The sequence below is a fragment of the Convolutriloba macropyga genome, chromosome 2 (assembly GCF_964194025.1).
Source record: "Convolutriloba macropyga chromosome 2, txConMacr16.3, whole genome shotgun sequence".
Lineage (NCBI taxonomy): Eukaryota > Metazoa > Xenacoelomorpha > Acoela > Convolutidae > Convolutriloba > Convolutriloba macropyga.
Window position 1 is genome coordinate 11,309,820 of NC_134469.1, and position 20,155 is coordinate 11,329,974.

Consider the following 20,155-nt stretch of genomic DNA (forward strand, 5'->3'; position numbering starts at 1 on the left):
AGGAAAAAATCAAATAATTTGATATTCAAATTTTTAACAATGGTCAGTGCTGCTAGCCCACGTAAGTATTGGAATAGGAACCCAATAATTTTTGAAAAATACTTCAAAGGATTCTCTAAAAGTCTCTCAATCTTAACATACTGTTTTATGATATTTGTGTTGAACAAGTGGTCTGTCGGGTGATAGGCAAAACAGTTGAGTCGCGCATAGCGAGAAAACCAAAAAAGGGAATGTTACAACGATTAATAATATTTTGGTGAACGAAAATTTTCGAAATTTATCAGATGGAAATGAACATTACTTTTGTCATTATAGTCTGCAAACAATTTCGGTCTAACAATTGAGATCATGGAAATAGCAAAAAAATGCCACATCTATTTCATGTCATAAGCTGCAAGAATTTGATGTTGCGGCAATGTTTGACGTATTTTAACTGAATTTCGTGCTCCCAATTTTTAAAGCAATACATAAAGATTCTCTAATGAATTTTAGCATTCGTTAATTGTAGCAGTTTAATTCAAATTTGCATACAAAAATTTTATCCTAGAAAAGAACAGATAAATTATTCATTCAATAAATTTAAGAAAACAAAATATATTGCTCGTTGGTGTGTAACATCATTGATTATTAAAAAAATCTGAAGAAAAGCTTCTATTTTGTGTCAAACAATGTGCAACTAGGAATAACAGAACTCCGATATTGCCAGTTGTTCTTTTCTCAGGCGAAAAGGCACATAGCAAAAAAGCAAATGAGTAAAACAAGAAAACAAATGCATGTTTTTGTTACCATACTGACCAAAAAGTTTTATTGGTAAACATAATGTCTATGGTATGAAATGCAGAATTGAATTCCAATGTCCAGGAGCAAGGAAACAGTAGTATTTTGCACAACACAAACAATTATGACAAAAGACCTAGTGCCTTTTTTGCGTTATAAGTGTCATTATTGACCCAAAAAAAGAATTTTTCCCGTTTGTGCCCCCCTGTTACAAAGCACGTGCCCATACACAGTAATTCTTCATTTAAAATATGGCAAAAAACTATGGCAAATAATTTTCATCATTTTTGGTTGCAATCAAAAAATTTAGCTCTTTTTTTTCGTACTGTGCTTTCATGCTTGAATCTTCATCAGAACTTTTTCTTTTAAAAAAAGGACGGTTAAAAGTGTTGCTAATAACGTTTCTAATCATGATGCAATCTGGATTAAACATAAACAATCATTCACTCGTTAATTTGTTTTGATCGGGCTCGTTCAAATAGTTTGTCCTTCTCTTCATTGAAAGTTTTCTCTTTCGAAATTCACTTACTTATCAGCGTAAAAACTCTCGTAAAACTCGTGAAAGTAAGGAACAGAAGTCGTGCTTGTAAATATTGAAAAATCTGCGCAAAAGAAGAATTTATCTGGGAAAATTCCAAAATTTTTTCTATTTTTTAATTGTTTGTTTTCACAAGATTTAATTTTCACATTTTATAAAATTTGATTACATTTGATGAATAATTGTGGCTAATTGAATTTATGTCTGATTATTGTACACAATTTAATTTGTACACAATGATTGTTCACAATAATTGTGTACAATTTACGAGATACTTGACTGTTTATTTTTAAATGAAGAATAAATTGTGAACAATAATCGAACACAATTTAAAGTTGCCACAATAGTTCACTTAATGTATTGGTTTTTAAAAATATGTTCTGAAACTAAAATGATAAACTTTTTGAGATTTCCCATAAAAAATTCTAATTAAATTTAACTGTGAAATTTCAAAAAGTTGTGCAGTTTTACAAAAAATTTCAATACATTTTATAGAAAATTATGGCCACTTTAATTTGTGTCTGATTAATAATCAAAATTTATTCATCATTTTTTTAAAAAAACTGAAAAGTATCTTGCAAATTCTGCATAATTATTGTGATCAACCATTGTGTACAAATTAAATTGTGTACAATAATCAAACACATATTTAAGTTAGCCACATTTTTTCATCAAATGTATTCAAGTTTTATAAAATGTGAAAGTAAAATATTTTGAAAATAAACAATTCATAAGTTGAAAAAATTTGGAGTTTTCCCCAATAAGTTCTTTTTTCGCGCAGTTTATTCAATATTTACAGGCACGATTACTCTTCCTTATTTCAACTTCCTTCTATTATTTGTTAAGTTGCTTTGAAATAAATACAAATTATGTTCACCACGTTCTCAAAATGGAGTTGGAGCAAAATGCTCTTGAATCTACCCACACATTTTGTCTTAGTTCGTATCATATGCGAAAATAGGAGAGTTTTTACGTTGATAAGGAAGTGAAAATCGAAAGAAAAAACGTTCATGGAGTATAAGGAGAAACTATTAGAACGTGCACGATCAAATTGAACTAAAGGAGAGAATGATTGTTTAATTCAGCTTGCATCATTTTTAGGAATATAAATCAAATTATTGTAGAGCAGGTTGGGAAAATTAAAAACATACCCGGCAGATTGCCGGAAAATAGCCGCCGTTGATTCCAATAAGCATGATTGGGATTGAAATAACAGAAGATATTGAAAAAAAAAGATTTTTGTACAAAAACATTTTTTAAGTCCGATTTATTTTGATGGCATTTCGTAGTTGAACATACTTCTGTTTCTTAGAGAGAGGCTACTATCAACACCAATAAGCATTAGAGGTGGTAACTAAGACTTATAGGAACGACGTTCAAATAGCGGGCATCTAAAATTGGGCTTTATGGGTTTATCCCATTTCTGACTTCAATTTCTGACTTCAATTTTTTATACCGACTCTGTTCATTTTGAATTGCTTTGCTTAGCAACTGATGTTCAAATTCACTTTTAGCAGAATGAGAGAAGAGAGAAACTAGCCTAGAGAAGTCAAAAAGATTTCACGCAAAATGTCGAAAAAGCGGCAAAATGAGGTAAAGCGAAACATTTTTTTATTCGACGAAGTAAAAAAAAAAAAAAAACATAGCAGGACAAGTCCTGAAATACAATTCAAAGAATTGAATGAAAAACTCAGACGCACTCTACATGATCAGCAGATCACTTGAACAATGCCAGCTAGAACACAAAAATCACCAAAGAATTGAGAAACTAAAAGAGTCAAAACTAAACAAAAACAAACTCATTGCTAAAACTCTTGAAGCTTTTAAACCTAAGGCAAAACTTTTTCCCTTTAAAAACACCTATTACAAAAATATTTTCAAACCAATTTTTGTTTCTGAAATCGGTCCAGTATTATATCTGCAATACCTGAAAAATATTCATTGGCCCTTGAAGATCGATTAACTTGAAAATGACCAAAAAATTTAAGAAAAAAAGAAATCAATTGCAAGCTATAAGAAATTGTTGCTGAAAATTGTGATATAAATATCTTCACAATCATTTCTGTGTCTCTAGAGGCTATCCAGTAACCCCATTCCAAGCATTAAAAAATCATTGGCTCATAGATCGATAGGCAATAAATTTTAGAAAAAAATTCAAATTTCAAAATAGAAATTCCTTCTATTAAAACGTTGAAAGCCATTCATTTCCCCCCTAGCAACTATTTAATAAAATATTGTCGAACCCTGGATGCGTTTACCTGGCAACTGAGGCAAGAAAAAATAAATAAAATACAAATATTTAAAAAAAAATTTGAAAAAAATTGCAAATTCTATCAAACAATTTCTAAAAGTCGAAAGGGTAAATTGTTGAAAACAAATCCATTGAAACTAAAACCCGTGCACTAACTTTTCATCAAAACGTGGAATAGGTTTTCTTGCACTTGAGAATGGACGAATATCAAAAACTGACAAAAACTTTAGGAAACATTAAAAAAATTGCAGATCTTATCAAAAAAATGCTAAAATTCGAGACATTAAAATGTTAAAAAGCGTCCCATTGTTACTAGAAACTATGCAGTTCCCTATTAACAAACCTCAACGGAGATTGCCTACTCCCTGAAACTGAAAAAACTGACAAAATGATGAAATTTTCAAAAACCTGAAAAAAATGCAAATTTGTTCAAAAAAATTGCTAAAATTTGTGATATTCAAAAGATGAAACCTACTCCATGGCAACTAAAAATTTTTCAGTAACTTATTATCCAACCCCTAATATGGGTTTCTTGCCCCTGGGACTCAAACAACTTGAAGGATGACAATAAATATGTCAAAAAACATGAAAAATTTGCAACTTTGGTCAAAAAATGCTAAAATTCATGATGTCAAAAAGTTGAAAACCGTTCCATTACCACTAGAAACTGTACAGTAACCTATCATCCAACCCTTTATCAAACCCTAGAGGAGGTTTCGTGACACCTAGGGCTAAAAAACTCAAAAAATGACAAAAATTTTCAAAAAACCTGAAAAAAATGCAAATTTGTTCAAAAAAATTGCTAAAATTTGTGATATTCAAAAGATGAAACCTACTCCATGGCAACTAAAAATTTTTCAGTAACTTATTATCCAACCCCTAATATGGGTTTCTTTCCCCAGGGACTCAAACAACTTGAAGGATGACAATAAATATGTCAAAAAACATGAAAAATTTGCAACTTTGGTCAAAAAATGCTAAAATTCATGATGTCAAAAAGTTGAAAACCGTTCCATTACCACTAGAAACTGTACATTAACCTATCATCCAACCCTTTATCAAACCCTAGAGGAGGTTTCGTGACACCTAGGGCTAAAAAACTCAAAAAATGACAAAAATTTTCAAATAACCTGAAAAAAATAGCAAAAATTAGTATTATTTGTGTGTTTGTGTTTGTAGTACCACGACATATAGCTCATAAAATGGTCATAACAAGCAATTTTCTCTCGCAAAAGGCCTTCATCAGCTTTTAAAAACTTCAACCTTAGACTAATCAAACAAAAATCTCAAAAAAATCACAAAAAACACGAAAAATTGCACCATTTTGAGCCGAAAAACTCCTAAAAATGACCTTTTAACCTTTAATTAAGGCCATCCCAGCAGCTGCACCGCTATACGCACTTGAAGGACTACTAAAGCCCACTTTGGGCCTCTAATGAAACTTAATGCCCGTTGGGCTTTACCTGTTTATCCCGTTTCGAAAGATCAAAGTCATTGAAAAACGTGTGAACACATCTTAAAAAAAAAAAAAAAAACACAGCGCACCAATACAATTCAAATTCTTTGAATTGTAATAGGAGCGCTATAATAGCCGGCTGAGAAGATGAGGGCGGCTATTAACAAGCAGTTTTGCTCATTGACATAATGCCCTGAGAAATCGACATAAAAAATTTAAGTAGATAGCAGTGACACTTTTAACCGTCATTTTAATTGAATTCCGTGGTGTTTTAATTGGAAAACGGAGAATTTCAATCACATCTTTGATCACATCTTTCATGTTCAATAGTGTTGAAAACTAATGGAAGTATCAGAAGCAAAAGTGGACGAGCAGTCGAGTCGGATCCCAGAATCCGTGTCCACAGCAGTTCCTTGTCAATCAGATCAGTGCTGGCCAATGAGAACCTGACTGGGCCTCAGAAACAGCTGCTGGCTATCATCTGTCTGACCAGATTTCTCAACCAGATCGCCTCTTTCTGGGGATCCATCTGTGTGCCAATCGAAGCCAGTAGCAGAGGAGTAACAGCACTGACCGTGGGAATTTTAACTGGTTAGTTTGGTCAAAATATGCTCTTTTTGAACCCCTCTTTTTTCACACAGAGCACGTGAAAACAATTTAAATAAATTATGCTGGGATTGATAACTTAAACATAAAATATCAGGAGAAATACTAGAATAAATAACTTTTGTATATTAAAACATATTTTCATTCAGTAGAAATAGAAATGGAAAGAGTAAAAATTTTACAAAAAATGTCACCAAATGATTAATTTTCTCCGAGTCTTGAACCATTCCCAAAAACATTAATTTTTTGAACCGTTTCCCTGATTTGTTTGCCAGCAGAAAAAAGGCAAGATAAAAAGCTATGCATCCATTTAACTAAGATTTATTTTGGAGTGCAATTCAGTTTTTTCAATAGTTCCCTCACCCTATGAAAAACTAAGATGGTACATATAATGACCAATTTCTGCACAAAAGGATACGTCTTTCCCATAAACTTTTTGTAAGCTGCTTTTTGCTCTTCTCACCATTTTCTGTTCTAGCAACGGAGACAGCAGTATCATGGCTGACGTCACTCTACATCTCGGCCTCCTTCTCCAAGTTCGGGAACGACAATGCAGCCGAGAGACTCCTCGTGTTTGGAATAGTGTCACACTCCTTCTCAATCATGGCAGTCGCCTTCACATCCATATCTGATTACGTCATGACATTCGTCGTCATATTCGCCGCCAGTTACGCCGTCAGGTAAACTTTAAAAATTATTTTAAAAAACAGAAATCAAAAACAAAAATTGATGATCCGTATTCTCGCCCATATTGTTTATTATAGCTGCAAAGCTGTAAACTGAGCGGAGCTATATTGCGGTGTTCGTGGTTTTTTGTTACAATTCAAACAAAGACTTTTTTGAATAAAAATGTTTTTTTACGACTCGAAGAAGAGTATTGGAGAAATCAATTCTTTTAAATCAATTTTTATTGGAGTGAATTTTTAAGCAGGAAATGAAACGCGTGAAAAAATTTCGATTGGGTGCTGAACAACACTGGACAGTGGAGTGAAAATAGAGTGGTTTTCATACCGCAGTTTTCAAGAGAGCGAGATATTGACGGGTGAAAAACAATTCAGAAAGCGTGCAAAGTTTTTTCTTATTGATAGCCGCAAAGCGTTTGGCCTTCTCTGTCTTTTTCGCAATTTTTTGTTTTTTCCGATCCTAGACAAGCTTTCTAGCCTATTCTGAAGTGCTTTTTGTATTTTGAGCCTTTCAATACTCTATTTGCTCAAAGATTTTTTGTTCCGGAGGAACTATATAACCAAATAGTTTTTTTGTTCAGTCAATTTTGGACGATCGATATATTCATCATAGAGAGTTGAGAGTGGTATCATTAGAAAGCAGATACATCCTAGAATATGAAATTGAAATTATTTTTCGAATTTGGTTTTTTACAGGGAGTTATTGAGATTTAACATTTTGTGAGTATTCGACCGTTTTTATTCACAGTTTCAGTGCTTTTTGCTGAAATTTGGCACAATTTCGCTAATTTAATTTAAAATAAGTTAAAGTTTGTAAAAGTAGAGTGGTTTTTGTTACCCTTAGAGATGAACGAGCGTTGCTGAATAGTTTGTTTGAAGTTCTCTTGGCTAAAATTTTTGGTAAAATTTTCAAAATTCGAACTTTTTTATCAAATATGGTACAAAATATACATTTTTGTTTCCATCTTGTCAAAATTTGTCAGACTTAGTGACCTAGAAAGCTTGACACAGACTCGTTAATCTCTAAAAGAGCGGTAGTTGGAATTAGGCGCTCTATGAAAGTCTTCTGGAATTAAAATTTTGCCAAATTTTTCAGATTTAATTCGATAATTACACAAAATGCATCGTTTCTTTTTAATATTCGAAGAATTTCACACCACAATTGGTCTAATTCACAAAAAAATTGGAACACTTAGGCAGTTTGTTGGACGCGCCGCAAAATCGTTGATAGGTTTAATAGGTTTGATGGATTCTTGCAAACAGAACTTTTTAAATTTTTTTGCTTATGCATTTTTTCAAAAAACTTTGCTTTTGTTTTCAAGGTTAATTAGTCACAAAAAATATTATTCTTTTTTGCCTTCAATTCTTATTCTTTTTGCAGTCTGATTGCTGAGTCTGACAATTCAAAGATCCAAATTTCTTCTTCTTGAGATATAAGTGAACTTGTACAATGCTTTTGGTCGTTACTTATTGTCTCTTATGTCATTGAACGTATTCTTTTTAATGAAGTTTGAGTGATTTTAAGAACCGGTCGATTCTTTATATTACTTCAGTCAACAATTTTTTTTTCTCAGTGAAAACATGTCAATCGTTCTGCCCTATAAATAACAAAAAATGTGGCGGATTGTATTAACAAACGTTTTTGTTGCTTCTGGTGCTACGAGTTTTCAAACAATTATTTTTTATTTTCGTGCATAATTGCCCGTTTTCAAAGATGTTTTTGTTTCTTTGTTAAATTATCAAATTATTTATCAATCTAACTGAAAAACTCTTTAGAAGTTTTTAACTGAACATATTTTTTTCTTTTTATAACATATGGTTTTAAGAGCTGCGAGACCGTTCTCTTGCAGAAAATGATATAGGTTTTTATCTTCGACCTTTATTTGTTGTTAATTTCTGTTTTCGTATGCCAAATAAATGGCAATTAAACGTCTCAGTGGGCCAACTATAGATACGTTAATAAATTTAATAACTAATTTTTGTATATATCTGACTTGAGATTTTTTGAGATATCTGACGTATTCTTTTTAATGAAGTTTGAGTGATTTTAAGAACCGGTCGATTCGTTATATTACTTCAGTCAACAATTTTTTTTTCTCAGTGAAAACATGTCAATCGTTCTGCCCTATAAATAACAAAAAATGTGGCGGATTGTATTAACAAACGTTTTTGTTGCTTCTGGTGCTACGAGTTTTCAAACAATTATTTTTTATTTTCGTGCATAATTGCCCGTTTTCAAAGATGTTTTTGTTTCCTTGTTAAATTATCAAATTATTTATCAATCTAACTGAAAAACTCTTTAGAAGTTTTTAACTGAACATATTTTTTTCTTTTTATAACATATGGTTTTAAGAGCTGCGAGACCGTTCTCTTGCAGAAAATGATATAGGTTTTTATCTTCGACCTTTATTTGTTGTTAATTTCTGTTTTCGTATGCCAAATAAATGGCAATTAAACGTCTCAGTGGGCCAACTATAGATACGTTAATAAATTTAATAACTAATTTTTGTATATATCTGACTTGAGATTCGCCAATCTTATTTCTGTTAACTTGTAGCTTAGGATCGCTATAGACGAATCACATTCTTTATCTTTTGAACTACAATCTGTTCTTTATAACGTCCTTTTTCTCTCAAATGGTCTTTGTTCTTGATAAAAACCGGTTTTCATAAAATGTTCGCCATTTTTGTACACTCGCCCATTTTTGTAAATTTTTGTTTACTTTTCACAGTATTACAATAAAGAACGGTATTCTGGTCATTTGAAAAAAGCGCAATCAAAGGTTTTTAATGTTTTTAGTGCTATCTATTTGGCTGGGACATCATTTACGCGCAAAATTTTTCGTGCAAATTTTTTTGTGCATTTTATCCATTTTGTCTGTACTTGTCGTTTTTTTTTTTTTGCAGTCCTATCACATATCCTGGATAACAAAAGGTCTCAATTGCTCTCTGTTTAAAAAAAAATCAAAGATTTCTGTTGATGCATTTTGTTTCTAATCAGTTTGAAGATAATTCTTTTCCAAAAATCAATGTTTTATTAAATTTTTCCCTTTTGCTCATTTCGTGTCAACTTGTTACTAAGTCGCATTGAGGAAAACTCCCATAATTTTTAAAATAAATTAGAGGTTAACATTTTTTAGTTATAATTTTTATCTGATGCCAATTTCGTTTGGTTATTAATGTTTTTCAAAAAATGGACAACGTGTTTTGGTCGCAGTTAATAATTGTAATTATTCGATTTTTTTGTCGCCGTCTTTTCTGGTAGTCATATTATGGTAGTTACAGGTCTCATATGCCCTCTATGGTAGATATTTTAATTCTTTCAGTAGTTTGTTGAACGATATGTTAATTTTTTATCTCTTCCCCATTTGGTAGACAATATTAAATAAAAAAAATGTAGATGAGCGGGGTCGGAACTTCATGTACGAACGCACATTACCGAGTCTCCTTGTTCTGGTTTTATGTGCCCTTGTAATATGACTTCCTCCTCTCAATAACGGCGTTTTCGAGCATGACGTCATTTTTCACTCTGCATAGCAACAGTTTTTAGGTCATTTGGGTGATTAGATTTTGATATTTTTACTAAGTGTGTTTATTTTTACTGAGTATATTGGTAAATTTCTTTTAAAAAATGAGTTATCATGTGTTTGAAATGTATAGTCATCACTAAGGTAAGCGGGGTCAGAAGAGATGAAACATCGTAATGTCCAGTAAAAAAGAGAGCATAGAGCATGAATATTTTAACTGATGAAATGCAAATTGTTTCAGTGGAATTGGACTTGCGTGTAGTATGACCTCAACAAATGCACTGGTAATAGCAGAGTACGAGAACCACCAGATTACAAAAGCCAAGTCCATCGAGACAATAGCATACACACTCGGTTAGTCAAAGTCATTTCAGTATGATGTCATGTTTTTATGAAAAGAACTCCAACATTTGCCGGAATCTGGGCCTTTAAATCAATAATGACTAGTGGCTCTAAAAATTCACCCATTGTATCTATGATCTTTTACAACTGTCGTTTAAAATTCACCCTCTTTTACAACTGTCGTTTCTCATGTTGAGCAAGATAACCCGCGTTGAGAATTTTGTCGGATTTAAACATAAGAAATCGTCGGTTTTCGTCGCTTTTAAACGTACGAAACGTCGATTTTCTTCGGTTTTAAACGTACGAAAATATCGGTTTTTGACATAAATTATCCGATATAGTGTCGGAAGTATCTCAAGTCAAGCTGAAAAACCGGAACGGGAATTCATCTTAGATACGCCATACAAAAACCATGTTTGTTGTGTGTGACCAAAAGTTTCGTCTAGACTATGCTCTCAGTTTGCACCGGAAACTGTTCTGTCTACGATCTAAAATGGGTCATTTAATTTTGATTAATGAAAAGGTATTACTTTTATCGCTTTTGGAATTCAACTATGTTTCAGCAGATTTGTTACTTGTTTCCGTAGTTAAATTTCCGTTCTTTCAATTCAAATTTCCATCCTTTAACTGAACCAAAGTGTATTGCTGACTTGAAACGTTTAATTACACAGATTATCGCAATTTCAGAAGCGGAATGTGAGAGATTTGTTTGTAACAATATAATTTTTGCTGTCGAGTTTCAGATTTTTTTTTAATATATATATTTCAGGTACTGTGCTAGCGTTTGTCATAGCCGGGGTTCTCTATATGCTAGGGGGTCTGGCTACAGTGGTGCTAACAGTTGGGGGTCTGGAGCTGATCTGGGGAGTTGTGTGCTATTTCTGGACACCCAGAGTACTGCAACAGCTACACCAAGAGGTCAGTCAATTAACAATCTGGATGTTGTATCACGAATAGACCAGTTTTTATATTGAATTCTCCTTCTTTTTAAATGACAGGAACTTTGCTGATTGTTTTGATAGTTTTAAGGTGTTAAGTGCATATTGAGTACAATTTTAAATTAAATGGACTTTTCAAAATTCTTGGTAGAGCAAAAGAACTTACGAAAAAAAATTAAAAGATCAGTTAGAAAGAAAAAAGTATAGTAATTTATTGCCATATACTATGATATAGCCGAAAATAATTTTTTCCAGATTTTTTACGTTGTTTATTTTTATTTAATAGCCGCAAAGCGATATCTAGGGCTATTATTGGCTTTCTCTTGAATTTCTTAATACATTTCAAAAATTTGAACTGTATTGGGGCGCTTTTGTTTTTTAAAGATCTGTTCAAACAGTTTCATGATTTTTGAAGTCAAACTGAAGTAAAGTTATTGGCCACGCCGAAACAAGAAGTGGAGTGAAAAAGCGAGTGGTTCTGAGGCGTGTATTTTTTGTCACTCCATTTCTAAAGTCGAGTGCGAAAACGGTATCGGAACAAAATTTTGTTTTTGAGAGCTTTTTTTTCAAAATTTTTAATATGCTTTCACATTTTCAGTTTTTGGTTTTTGTCAATGAAAAATTTTTAAATTGTTTCAAGACTAGTCATTTTTCCATATGACGTTACAAAGACCTAAAATCTGCTTTTACGTAGTTAGTTCATACAATTTCGAGAATGAATTAAGCGCGTGACGTCATTTTTCACTTTGAGAGAAGCGAGTGTTTTTGTTCATTTGCGTGATTCAATTTTGCTTACACGTGACACTCGAAAGTGACACTCGAAAGTTATACAGACTGTTAATCAAAATATGACATCTCATATCCAATGAAAGGAATGAAATTCATTTTTCGTCCGTTTTTTTACTATTTTTGAGGCTTAAAAAAGTAAGGTAATTTACCTCTGTTTGCCCCTCGTTGTAACAAAAACAGATGCCCAATATACCGGTTAAATAATATTTTAATAACAATCTCAATGACTACTATAAAAACTTGAAACAGAGGAGCAATTCTTTTATAGTATTATACTGTTTTTCCCACAAGTCTTTTCCTGCAAAATTTACTAAAAGAATAGTGGAGAGAACAGAGTGGAAGAAAAATTTATTTTAATCAACTACGGTGTCGCGTTACTTATGGAACTCTAAAAACTGCAGAGGAAGTTGTTTGAAAACATTATCACTTGGTTGTTATTGCCCTCTCGAGGTTTTTCAACAATAAGACTTTGCCTCGTTTCGTTAACTAACCATGGTGATAGCAACCGTGTGGTAATACTCATTCGACTATTTTAAGCAATTGAATTTGACAAACAGTACTTGTATCAAATCGTTTATTCAGGTAATTTAAAACCAATTTGGTGCAATCTTGGCGGCCAAAAAAGATTCAATAAAATCAGAAAAATTGAAAAGCGAAGAAATAGTACAAAATTTATTCTGTTCGCGGTCTGAAAATATAATTCACCTTATTTTATAAACTAACTCAAAAGGTGACCAGGAAAAATAATGAAACTCTGTTCCTTAAAATTTTCCTAAATTATGACGGATTCTCTGCTGTTCAATGATATTATAGTTGGATATCATCTATTTTTTTATTTTCAAATATTAATTTCAAAAAAATTAATAGTACAAAGTTTTTTGTAAAATCCTACAAGTTGTGATCACAAGCGTAACTGTTAGTAGTCAAAGAGAGTGCAGTTTTTGTTCTCACTGCTGCAAACATTAAAAATCCCTTCAAAAATTATTCTTGATTTTTTCTGCTGTTTTAACTGTTTTAAACAAATTTTCACGAAAGTGGAACAAAACATTACAAAAACAACTGCCTTGCAGATGGCTGGAAAATGAAATTGAGTAATATCTACAAAACGCTTTCAAAAGGTACGACGTTTTCATTAACAAAATTGAATATTGAAATGCCACTAAAAATCTCTTAAGATTACTCAGACCTCAAGCATTTTTTGTAGGTTTTTTGCACGTATTCGAGAAAGAAACTTTTCTTCGCCAAATTGTTGAAACAGATGCTTTTCTTTAACATAAGCGTTAATGCAGAGACCATTTTTCCCCCAAAAACTGCAGAACCATAGTTAGTATTGCGTTTTCTTGCTAAGGTTGGACATCTGATTTTTTTCGTGAGAATAGTTTATTACTAATCTCGAGAATCCGTGAACCCCCTTGAGATATCTTAGAGAAAAATTGTACTTTTCCGCAAAAGCGGAGAAAAATTCTTTTGAAATTGAGATATTTGTCAACTCTAAAGCCATCATTTAATGATACTATTAGTTTAATTTGGTTTTGTTTTATACGGCTCTTAGGTTGATTTTGGTGAAAATTAGTTTAATTTTCGAGAGGTGAGGTGAGTTTGCATATCATGTTCCTACCCTTCATATAAAAAGAATTCAACACTTGAAAGCCAGACCTATAACAAAATTAGATGCATATTTACAGATAATTACTCGAATATGTTGCACGGCGAGAACGGGTTGACCAGTCCTCGAAAAATGTCTCTCTAAGACTAACATTTATTTCTAGTTTGCCTCGTTTAAACTGCAAAATTTTAAAATGTATATTGAATTTTATGTTTGTTGTCACCAATATATATTTATCAGATTTAAATATTTAGTTCACAATCTAATTCTTGTCACATGTAAATTTCAAGGACAACCGTAGATTATCGTAGGCTCTGATTATTCTGCTCAAGGTCATATCTTGAATGCCTACATCTTTGTGTTTGATTAATCATGATGCTTTCGCATGGAAAGACGAACCAAAACCTGCCATAATTGGAAATACACGTGGATGAAATTTGTAAAACATGAATAGCCCCAACATAATCAATAAGCCATGCCATCCAACAATTTCACTTTTTCAGAAAATTGCTAAATGTAATTTTTTATAAAACTTCTGTTGCAGTTGATATGATAAGACATATTTCGTATTTCTTTACTGGAGTTGCAAACAATGATCTAACACATTTTGACTCTGTCCCCCCCCCCCCATTTTTTCCGACCCGTTCAATCAATATTTTTCTCAAAACTGTACTTGACCCACCCATTTCTTATGTTACCTTGAGCGGGAAATGAGCGAAGCGCACGCATATTTTGGAACAATTACCTGTGAAAGGAAAGTTTTAAAATAATATATAACAGTATCATAACACTGGATGTGAACAAAAGTACTCCAACAAAATATTCGATTACCAGTTTCGCCAAAACCTACTGGGGTTTGGCACTTTTTCCTAGCTAGCACCAAAATTTTCGCTTGATGAAAATGTTTTTTTTTCTTCAGAAATTGGCTGAATATTACAAAAACGATTACCTAAGATTAAGATACGTAAACTCGGTTTGTTAGATCTCAAATTATATTTTTCTTGGAAGTCATGAAGTTGTTACTCTGACAAAGTTTTGAAACAACTTGAGTTGACTATGGCATTTTGTGCATTCTCTCTTCTTACTTTCTGTAAGTTTTCCCTGATCTGAAATAAACCTGTGAGAGCTAAAAAAGACTTCCTAATTATTGTGCTTGCCTATTTTGTAAATCAAAACAAGTGACAAAAAAGAATGTGACCAGATTCGAAACTGTACGAAAAGGCTTTCGCCTCATTGATTTTTTTTGTTTCAGATGGGGACATCCAGGTCCATCAAAAGCATGCAAGAACTTGACGACTCTGACTCCCTAAAAAGCCCACAACCTAATCAACAGTGGAAGTTCCTGGTTGACCTCCTAAGCGTCTCCGAGATCCGGTTCCTCCTCCTCAGCCATTTCTTCCGATACATGACTCTGGCATTCAACCAGCCCATTCTCAGCACTAGACTCAAGACATTCGATTTAGGGTTCCCAGCAATCGGAGGAATCGTGGCTTTGGCATACATTGCGATTGCGGTTATGGCGGTTCCTTGGAAAATGCTAGGAACCACACCTTGTCGTAGAAAGACAATTCTCCTAGGATCTCTGGTGCTATTTTTTCCAATTCCTGCGTTTATGGGTCCTATAAAGCCTATCCAAGATTTGTTGGGGATAGCACCGAGTGAATGGTTACTGGCCGGTAAGTTGAGGTTTGCAAACGGATGTCGTTCTACGCGTTTATTGTGTTTTTCATTTCGGAGGCCAAACTTTCAGCTCATTGAAAATCTACTAATTTACAACCTAACTGTCAATTAATTGCATGGAATACACATGATGAGTAGAGAATACGCCGAAAGTGTGCTGCTTGCCAAAAATGATCTGATTGGGTAAATTCACGACAAGCATTTTCGTTTTCGTTCATTTAATGACCAAAAAAACTTTTCACACTCGTAAGTTCGTAAGCTGAATGAAACCCCAAAAGAAGCTAACTTTAGGACAAAAATTGTTTTTCTTTTGCCAATTTTTGAGCCAAATTTATCCTCTGTTAACTGCAGTAGCGTTTAAAAATTATTACTGCAATTTGTTGTTTAGTGTTTTTAAGAATGTTTCAGTAGGTTACTCATTGAAGCTATCAAATTTTGTCTCGCTCGAACTTTGCACTGAGATTAAAAATTTGTTTTTTGTGATAGTTATCGTTTCGATCCGAGTAGAGTATAGGATTAAAATGATTTTCATGAATTCGGTAATTTCTACGGAGTTACCTAAGTTTAAAGTTCGGTGATCATTTGAAAGATTTCAGTTCTTTTGTTCACATTTGACTTCTTTTTGCTCATATTTTTGCCTTTTTTTGCCAATTTTGCTTTAAAATATGTTAAAAAAGTTAAGATAGATACTTCTAATGATAGAACACTGAGTGTTGTTGAACTGTTTGAATTAAATTTTTGGCTAAAATTTTCGCTAAATTTTTAAAAATTCATCCTTTTGTTTCGTCAAAAATGAAAACGAATAAGATTCTTTTGACCATTTTTCTTAGATTAAATGGATTAACAATCACACCTAAACTGCAGAAACCATCTTTGTTAGTTCCAAGGAAGGACGGCCTGTTTTACTTGCTGCGTTCTTTTGATAGTGTTTTCGAATTAAAATTTTGCAGGTGTTTTTTGAAATTTAACTCGATAATTGTCCAAAATGAATTATTTATTTTTGATATATGGACGTTTTTTGTCAAATTATCTGTACCCAAAAAATGCGGAACAGTTACGTGTTTCTAATGGACTAACAACAACAGCAAGACCAGTTTTGGTCTAATTGTTGTCGTTTACAGTCCAAAAAGAGTTCAGATTGTAAACAGTCGGTGTCTTTTTTTAAAAATAATTTAGCATTTTCTTGTTTTTTGTGGTAAATAGAAAACTGATTGATTCAAATCAAAAATTACCAATGATAACTCTTAATGACTTCTTATAGAGTTTCAAGTAAACCTATCTAGTTTTTTTTTGTCTAAAGTTTATGGTTGTTTTGATTTTCAAAGAAAATTAGATTCAATAAACGCAATTCTTTGACAGTTTTTCTTTTTGGGTCAATTTGTAGCTTAAGGTCAGCAAAGACAAGTTGGAAAAAATAATTATATCTTTTGAGATTTCGTTTTGTAAGTGACTGTTTTTTGGCTCTGATGTTACGAGTTTTCACAAAAAGTTTACCATTTTTGGACATTTTCCAAAATTCGGGGTTTTTTGTCATGTCACATTTTGACAGGTCAGATATGTTATAATTGGGGTTGGAAAAGACAGAAGAATCGAAAGTTTTAGTTTTTCGGAGGCAGATTAAGTTTTTAATGGCTCCAAAACTGTCTTCTAGCAGAATTTAATGGAATTTTTTTCATTTTTGTCTTAACTGTCGTTATTTTTGTAGCTGTACAGAAAAACTACAGGTCGTAGTGCTTAAATAGGGATGAAAAACAAACCTGTTTACTGGTCTCAGTCAATAGCTGAATTCATTCATCTATTTGATAGCAGAAATCTAAAAAAAAAACTATTGACGTATCTTTTTTACTTTGCACTTTGCTGTTCCTTTTTGTCTACTTGTCGCAATTTTTGCAAAAACGCCAGGTTGCATATTACAATAATGGCATATTAGTAAAAATCTCAATGCTTTTTGCAGAGGTAAATGAACCTATTTGATGAACTCAGTTAATGGCTAATGTTTTATTACTTTGAAATTCATTGCTGAAAGAAACGCATCTTTTTTTACCTTTGTTCTTCTTTGGCTACTTGTTACCCAGTCTCAATATTCAGAGCTCACACAGCAAAATATTGGTCTTCAAGAAAAACCCAGTTGATTATATTTTATTACGGAAAGGAAAAAATTATGGTTTCAACGTCTTTGACACCAGTTCTTAGCGACAATTTGTTTTTATTTTTGATTGATGTCTCTATTTGTCTTATTTTTCTTAGACATATGACACTTTCTGGTTATTGGCAAATCTCAATGGCCTTCTCATGAACATTAAAGGAACCATTTAACAACTTCTTCTGATAGCTAACATTTTTAGGATCTTGAAAATCTTTCTTTTCGAAAAAAGAACATTTGTATTTTTAACTTCTCGCTCTCTGTTCTTTTTTCGTCTACTTGTTACCTAGTCTCACTATTCAGAAGCCAAACATCGCAGTATTGGGGTCTTAAAAAAGAGCAATTGGTAGTATCTTTTTTTCTTATGGAACAGATTTCGGTTTTAACGGCTTGAACATCGTTTTCTCGCAAACTTAGGTAGACTTTTTGTTTTTCGTCTGTATTAGTCGTTTGTTTCTGTAGACGTATGACATATTCTGGATAAAGAAAGATCTCATTATTTTTATATGGAGCTATTAATGAATATAAACTTATTTAAGGATTTCAGTTGATATCTAATGCTTTTTATTGCACGATTTTATTTGTTTTCAGAAAATTTAAACGATTGTTTTAACTTAGCTGTCTTTGTTCTTTTTTGTGTACTTGTTACCAAGTCTCAATATGGACAGGTCCAAGTTTTTTGGTGTTGAGGCACAATATTTTTTGTTAAGCTAATGTTTTATTTGATTCTATTTTGATTTGAATATTGACTATTTTTTTCTAAGATTAGACATTGAGTTTTGGATGTAAACAACATTTTTTGTTGTTATTTGATTTTTTCGTTGTCTTGGCTCATGGCCTAATAATGGCAGGTCTCACAGGTCCTCTAATGTGATATTAATTGTTTTACTAAGTGATTTGAACCGGAAACAATTTTTTGTTCTTACACCAATTAATTTTGAACTATATTTGATATTTTGAAAGTTTTCTATCTCTTCCTCATTTGGTAGGCAATTAAGCCAGAAGTGTAGATGAAAGGGGTCAGAATATTAAGTGCAAATGTACATTACCCAGCCTTCTTTTTTGTAGCAGAAGTTAAAGTTAATTTGAAATAAATACGCGCTACTTCTAAAATGCCAGATCTGAGCAATGCCAGATTCCAGAATGCCAGATTTTCCTATATACAGTGCCCGATTTTAAAACCAGCAAGTTTCGTGTTTCAAAAAAGGGTACGTGACAGTGTAAGGCCACTTCGAAATTTTGACCTACATCTCGAACCGCTATCGCTCTCGATTAATGGCAGATTTTCTCAGTAACTTCATCAGAGTTATGTAACCGATACAACCAATGCAGGCTTACAAGTTCTTAGAAAGTGTCGCATGACTCAGATCAAAGTGAATGAAAGAGTAAGTGCATATGTGACAAAATTCTGGTTAAGCTCAAATTTAAATTTGCAGATGTGAATTTGCGTCAAGTGAATTAGCCCCGATCAGAACTCAAAATTGAGTCGATTTTGCAACGCCTTCTCTGTTGCCACTTACCCGGGCCGAGGATTTTCTCCAAAAATAACGGGGAAAAGAGTGTAAAGAGTGTAAAAAAAATATTTTTACACCGTTAGTGCTACCCTTAATAAGGGTGGAAAAAGTGTAATTAATAACGGTGGAATACGGGTGTACACCTCGGCCCGGGACGTTATCCCCCATATGTGAAATGTCGCCATACTGTTGAAGAAAGTGTCTAGTCTTACAAGTCTCATTCAAAATTAGTCAACATAAATTCACTTACGCAATACAGAAAAATTCGCAAGAGCAACTGAATCCCCTTGCCCTCCCCACTCTCAGCACTATTTTTAACTAACGTCTATGTTAAAACTCGGAAAGTAGCCCCCGTCTGATTATAATGATTATAATAGGAAACAAGCCCCATCGGAATTGAACTCTCATATTAAAATAGAATTTCGGCCCTGATAATTTGTTTGGTATAATAGTTTCAAATCACGTCCAAGGGGCTGCCAGAGCATGACCAAATCGGCAGCTCTTTAACAGTCAAATGGGGGTTAATTTGTAGCGGTACCTCGGGGTCTTTTCCTAAATAAAGTTAGGTGCATTTTTTCCCTGGAGACTTTTTTCCGAAAGTGCCGCCATTAGCTTGTGTGAACAAAACTAATGCGTGTTTACGCAATGATAATGTAGTTCCTATTACAGTAAAGTTCAGAATAATGGCAAAGAATTGCCATTATTCTGAACTTTCCCATTATAGCCCCCCCCCCACCCAGCTTAGTGGTCAGATAACATATAGCCCCCCCCCCCCCGTCATGGTAATTATACCAAAATGGGGGGCTATAATTTCATGGGAGGCTATAATGGGAAAGACCCAAACTTTTTTCAAGCTACATTTTTCTCATTTTTCTAGCTACTCTAACAATGGCTGGCGTGCTTCTATCACCTGGACTGGTTCTGGATCAGCTAGCAGTAACCGAAGAGGCAGAAAGGGCCAAAATTATCACAAAGGCACGTGACTTGTCAACAAGCGGGGCCATCGGAGGAATTCTGACGTCATTCGAGTTCCTAGGTCTCTTCGTGGGTCCCCCGGTTGGGGGAGCTTGTCAAGACTATTTCGGGGGGTTCGAAGACGGGATATTCTACGGGGGGTTCATGGTCATATCTTTCGCATACATCTGGCTATTCAGCACAATATGCACGTGGGCGTGGAAAAAGCGAAATATGAGGAATAATTTGTCCAAAATTGAGGAATTACCAGACACTAAAGTATAACTCTACTTTCGTTGGTCATTTTCGGGATCTTTTCCGTTAGTGCCCCCCCCCCCCCATTTCGTTAAGA

The 20,155-nt window shown here is 33.3% G+C and overlaps 1 protein-coding gene across 1 annotated transcript; it reads left to right on the top strand.

Moving 5' to 3' along the window:
* Positions 1 to 20,155, top strand: LOC142335125 (uncharacterized). Its single transcript, XM_075383485.1, has 7 exons — positions 1 to 61; positions 5,353 to 5,613; positions 6,107 to 6,308; positions 10,079 to 10,191; positions 10,949 to 11,097; positions 14,765 to 15,188; positions 19,727 to 20,155. Exons 1-7 carry the CDS (start codon positions 40 to 42, stop codon positions 20,086 to 20,088), a joined length of 1,533 nt encoding a protein of 510 aa, XP_075239600.1. The 5' UTR covers positions 1 to 39; the 3' UTR covers positions 20,089 to 20,155.

What these genes read in the sequence shown, in the direction of transcription:
- LOC142335125 (XM_075383485.1), top strand. Translation starts at nt 40, where the DNA reads ATGGTCAGTGCTGCTAGCCCAC. An exon ending in GCCGCCAGTTACGCCGTCAG is followed by an intron (nt 6,309 to 10,078) that starts GTAAACTTTAAA and finishes AAATTGTTTCAG; the next exon opens with TGGAATTGGACTTGCGTGTA. An exon ending in TGCAACAGCTACACCAAGAG is followed by an intron (nt 11,098 to 14,764) that starts GTCAGTCAATTA and finishes TTTTTGTTTCAG; the next exon opens with ATGGGGACATCCAGGTCCAT.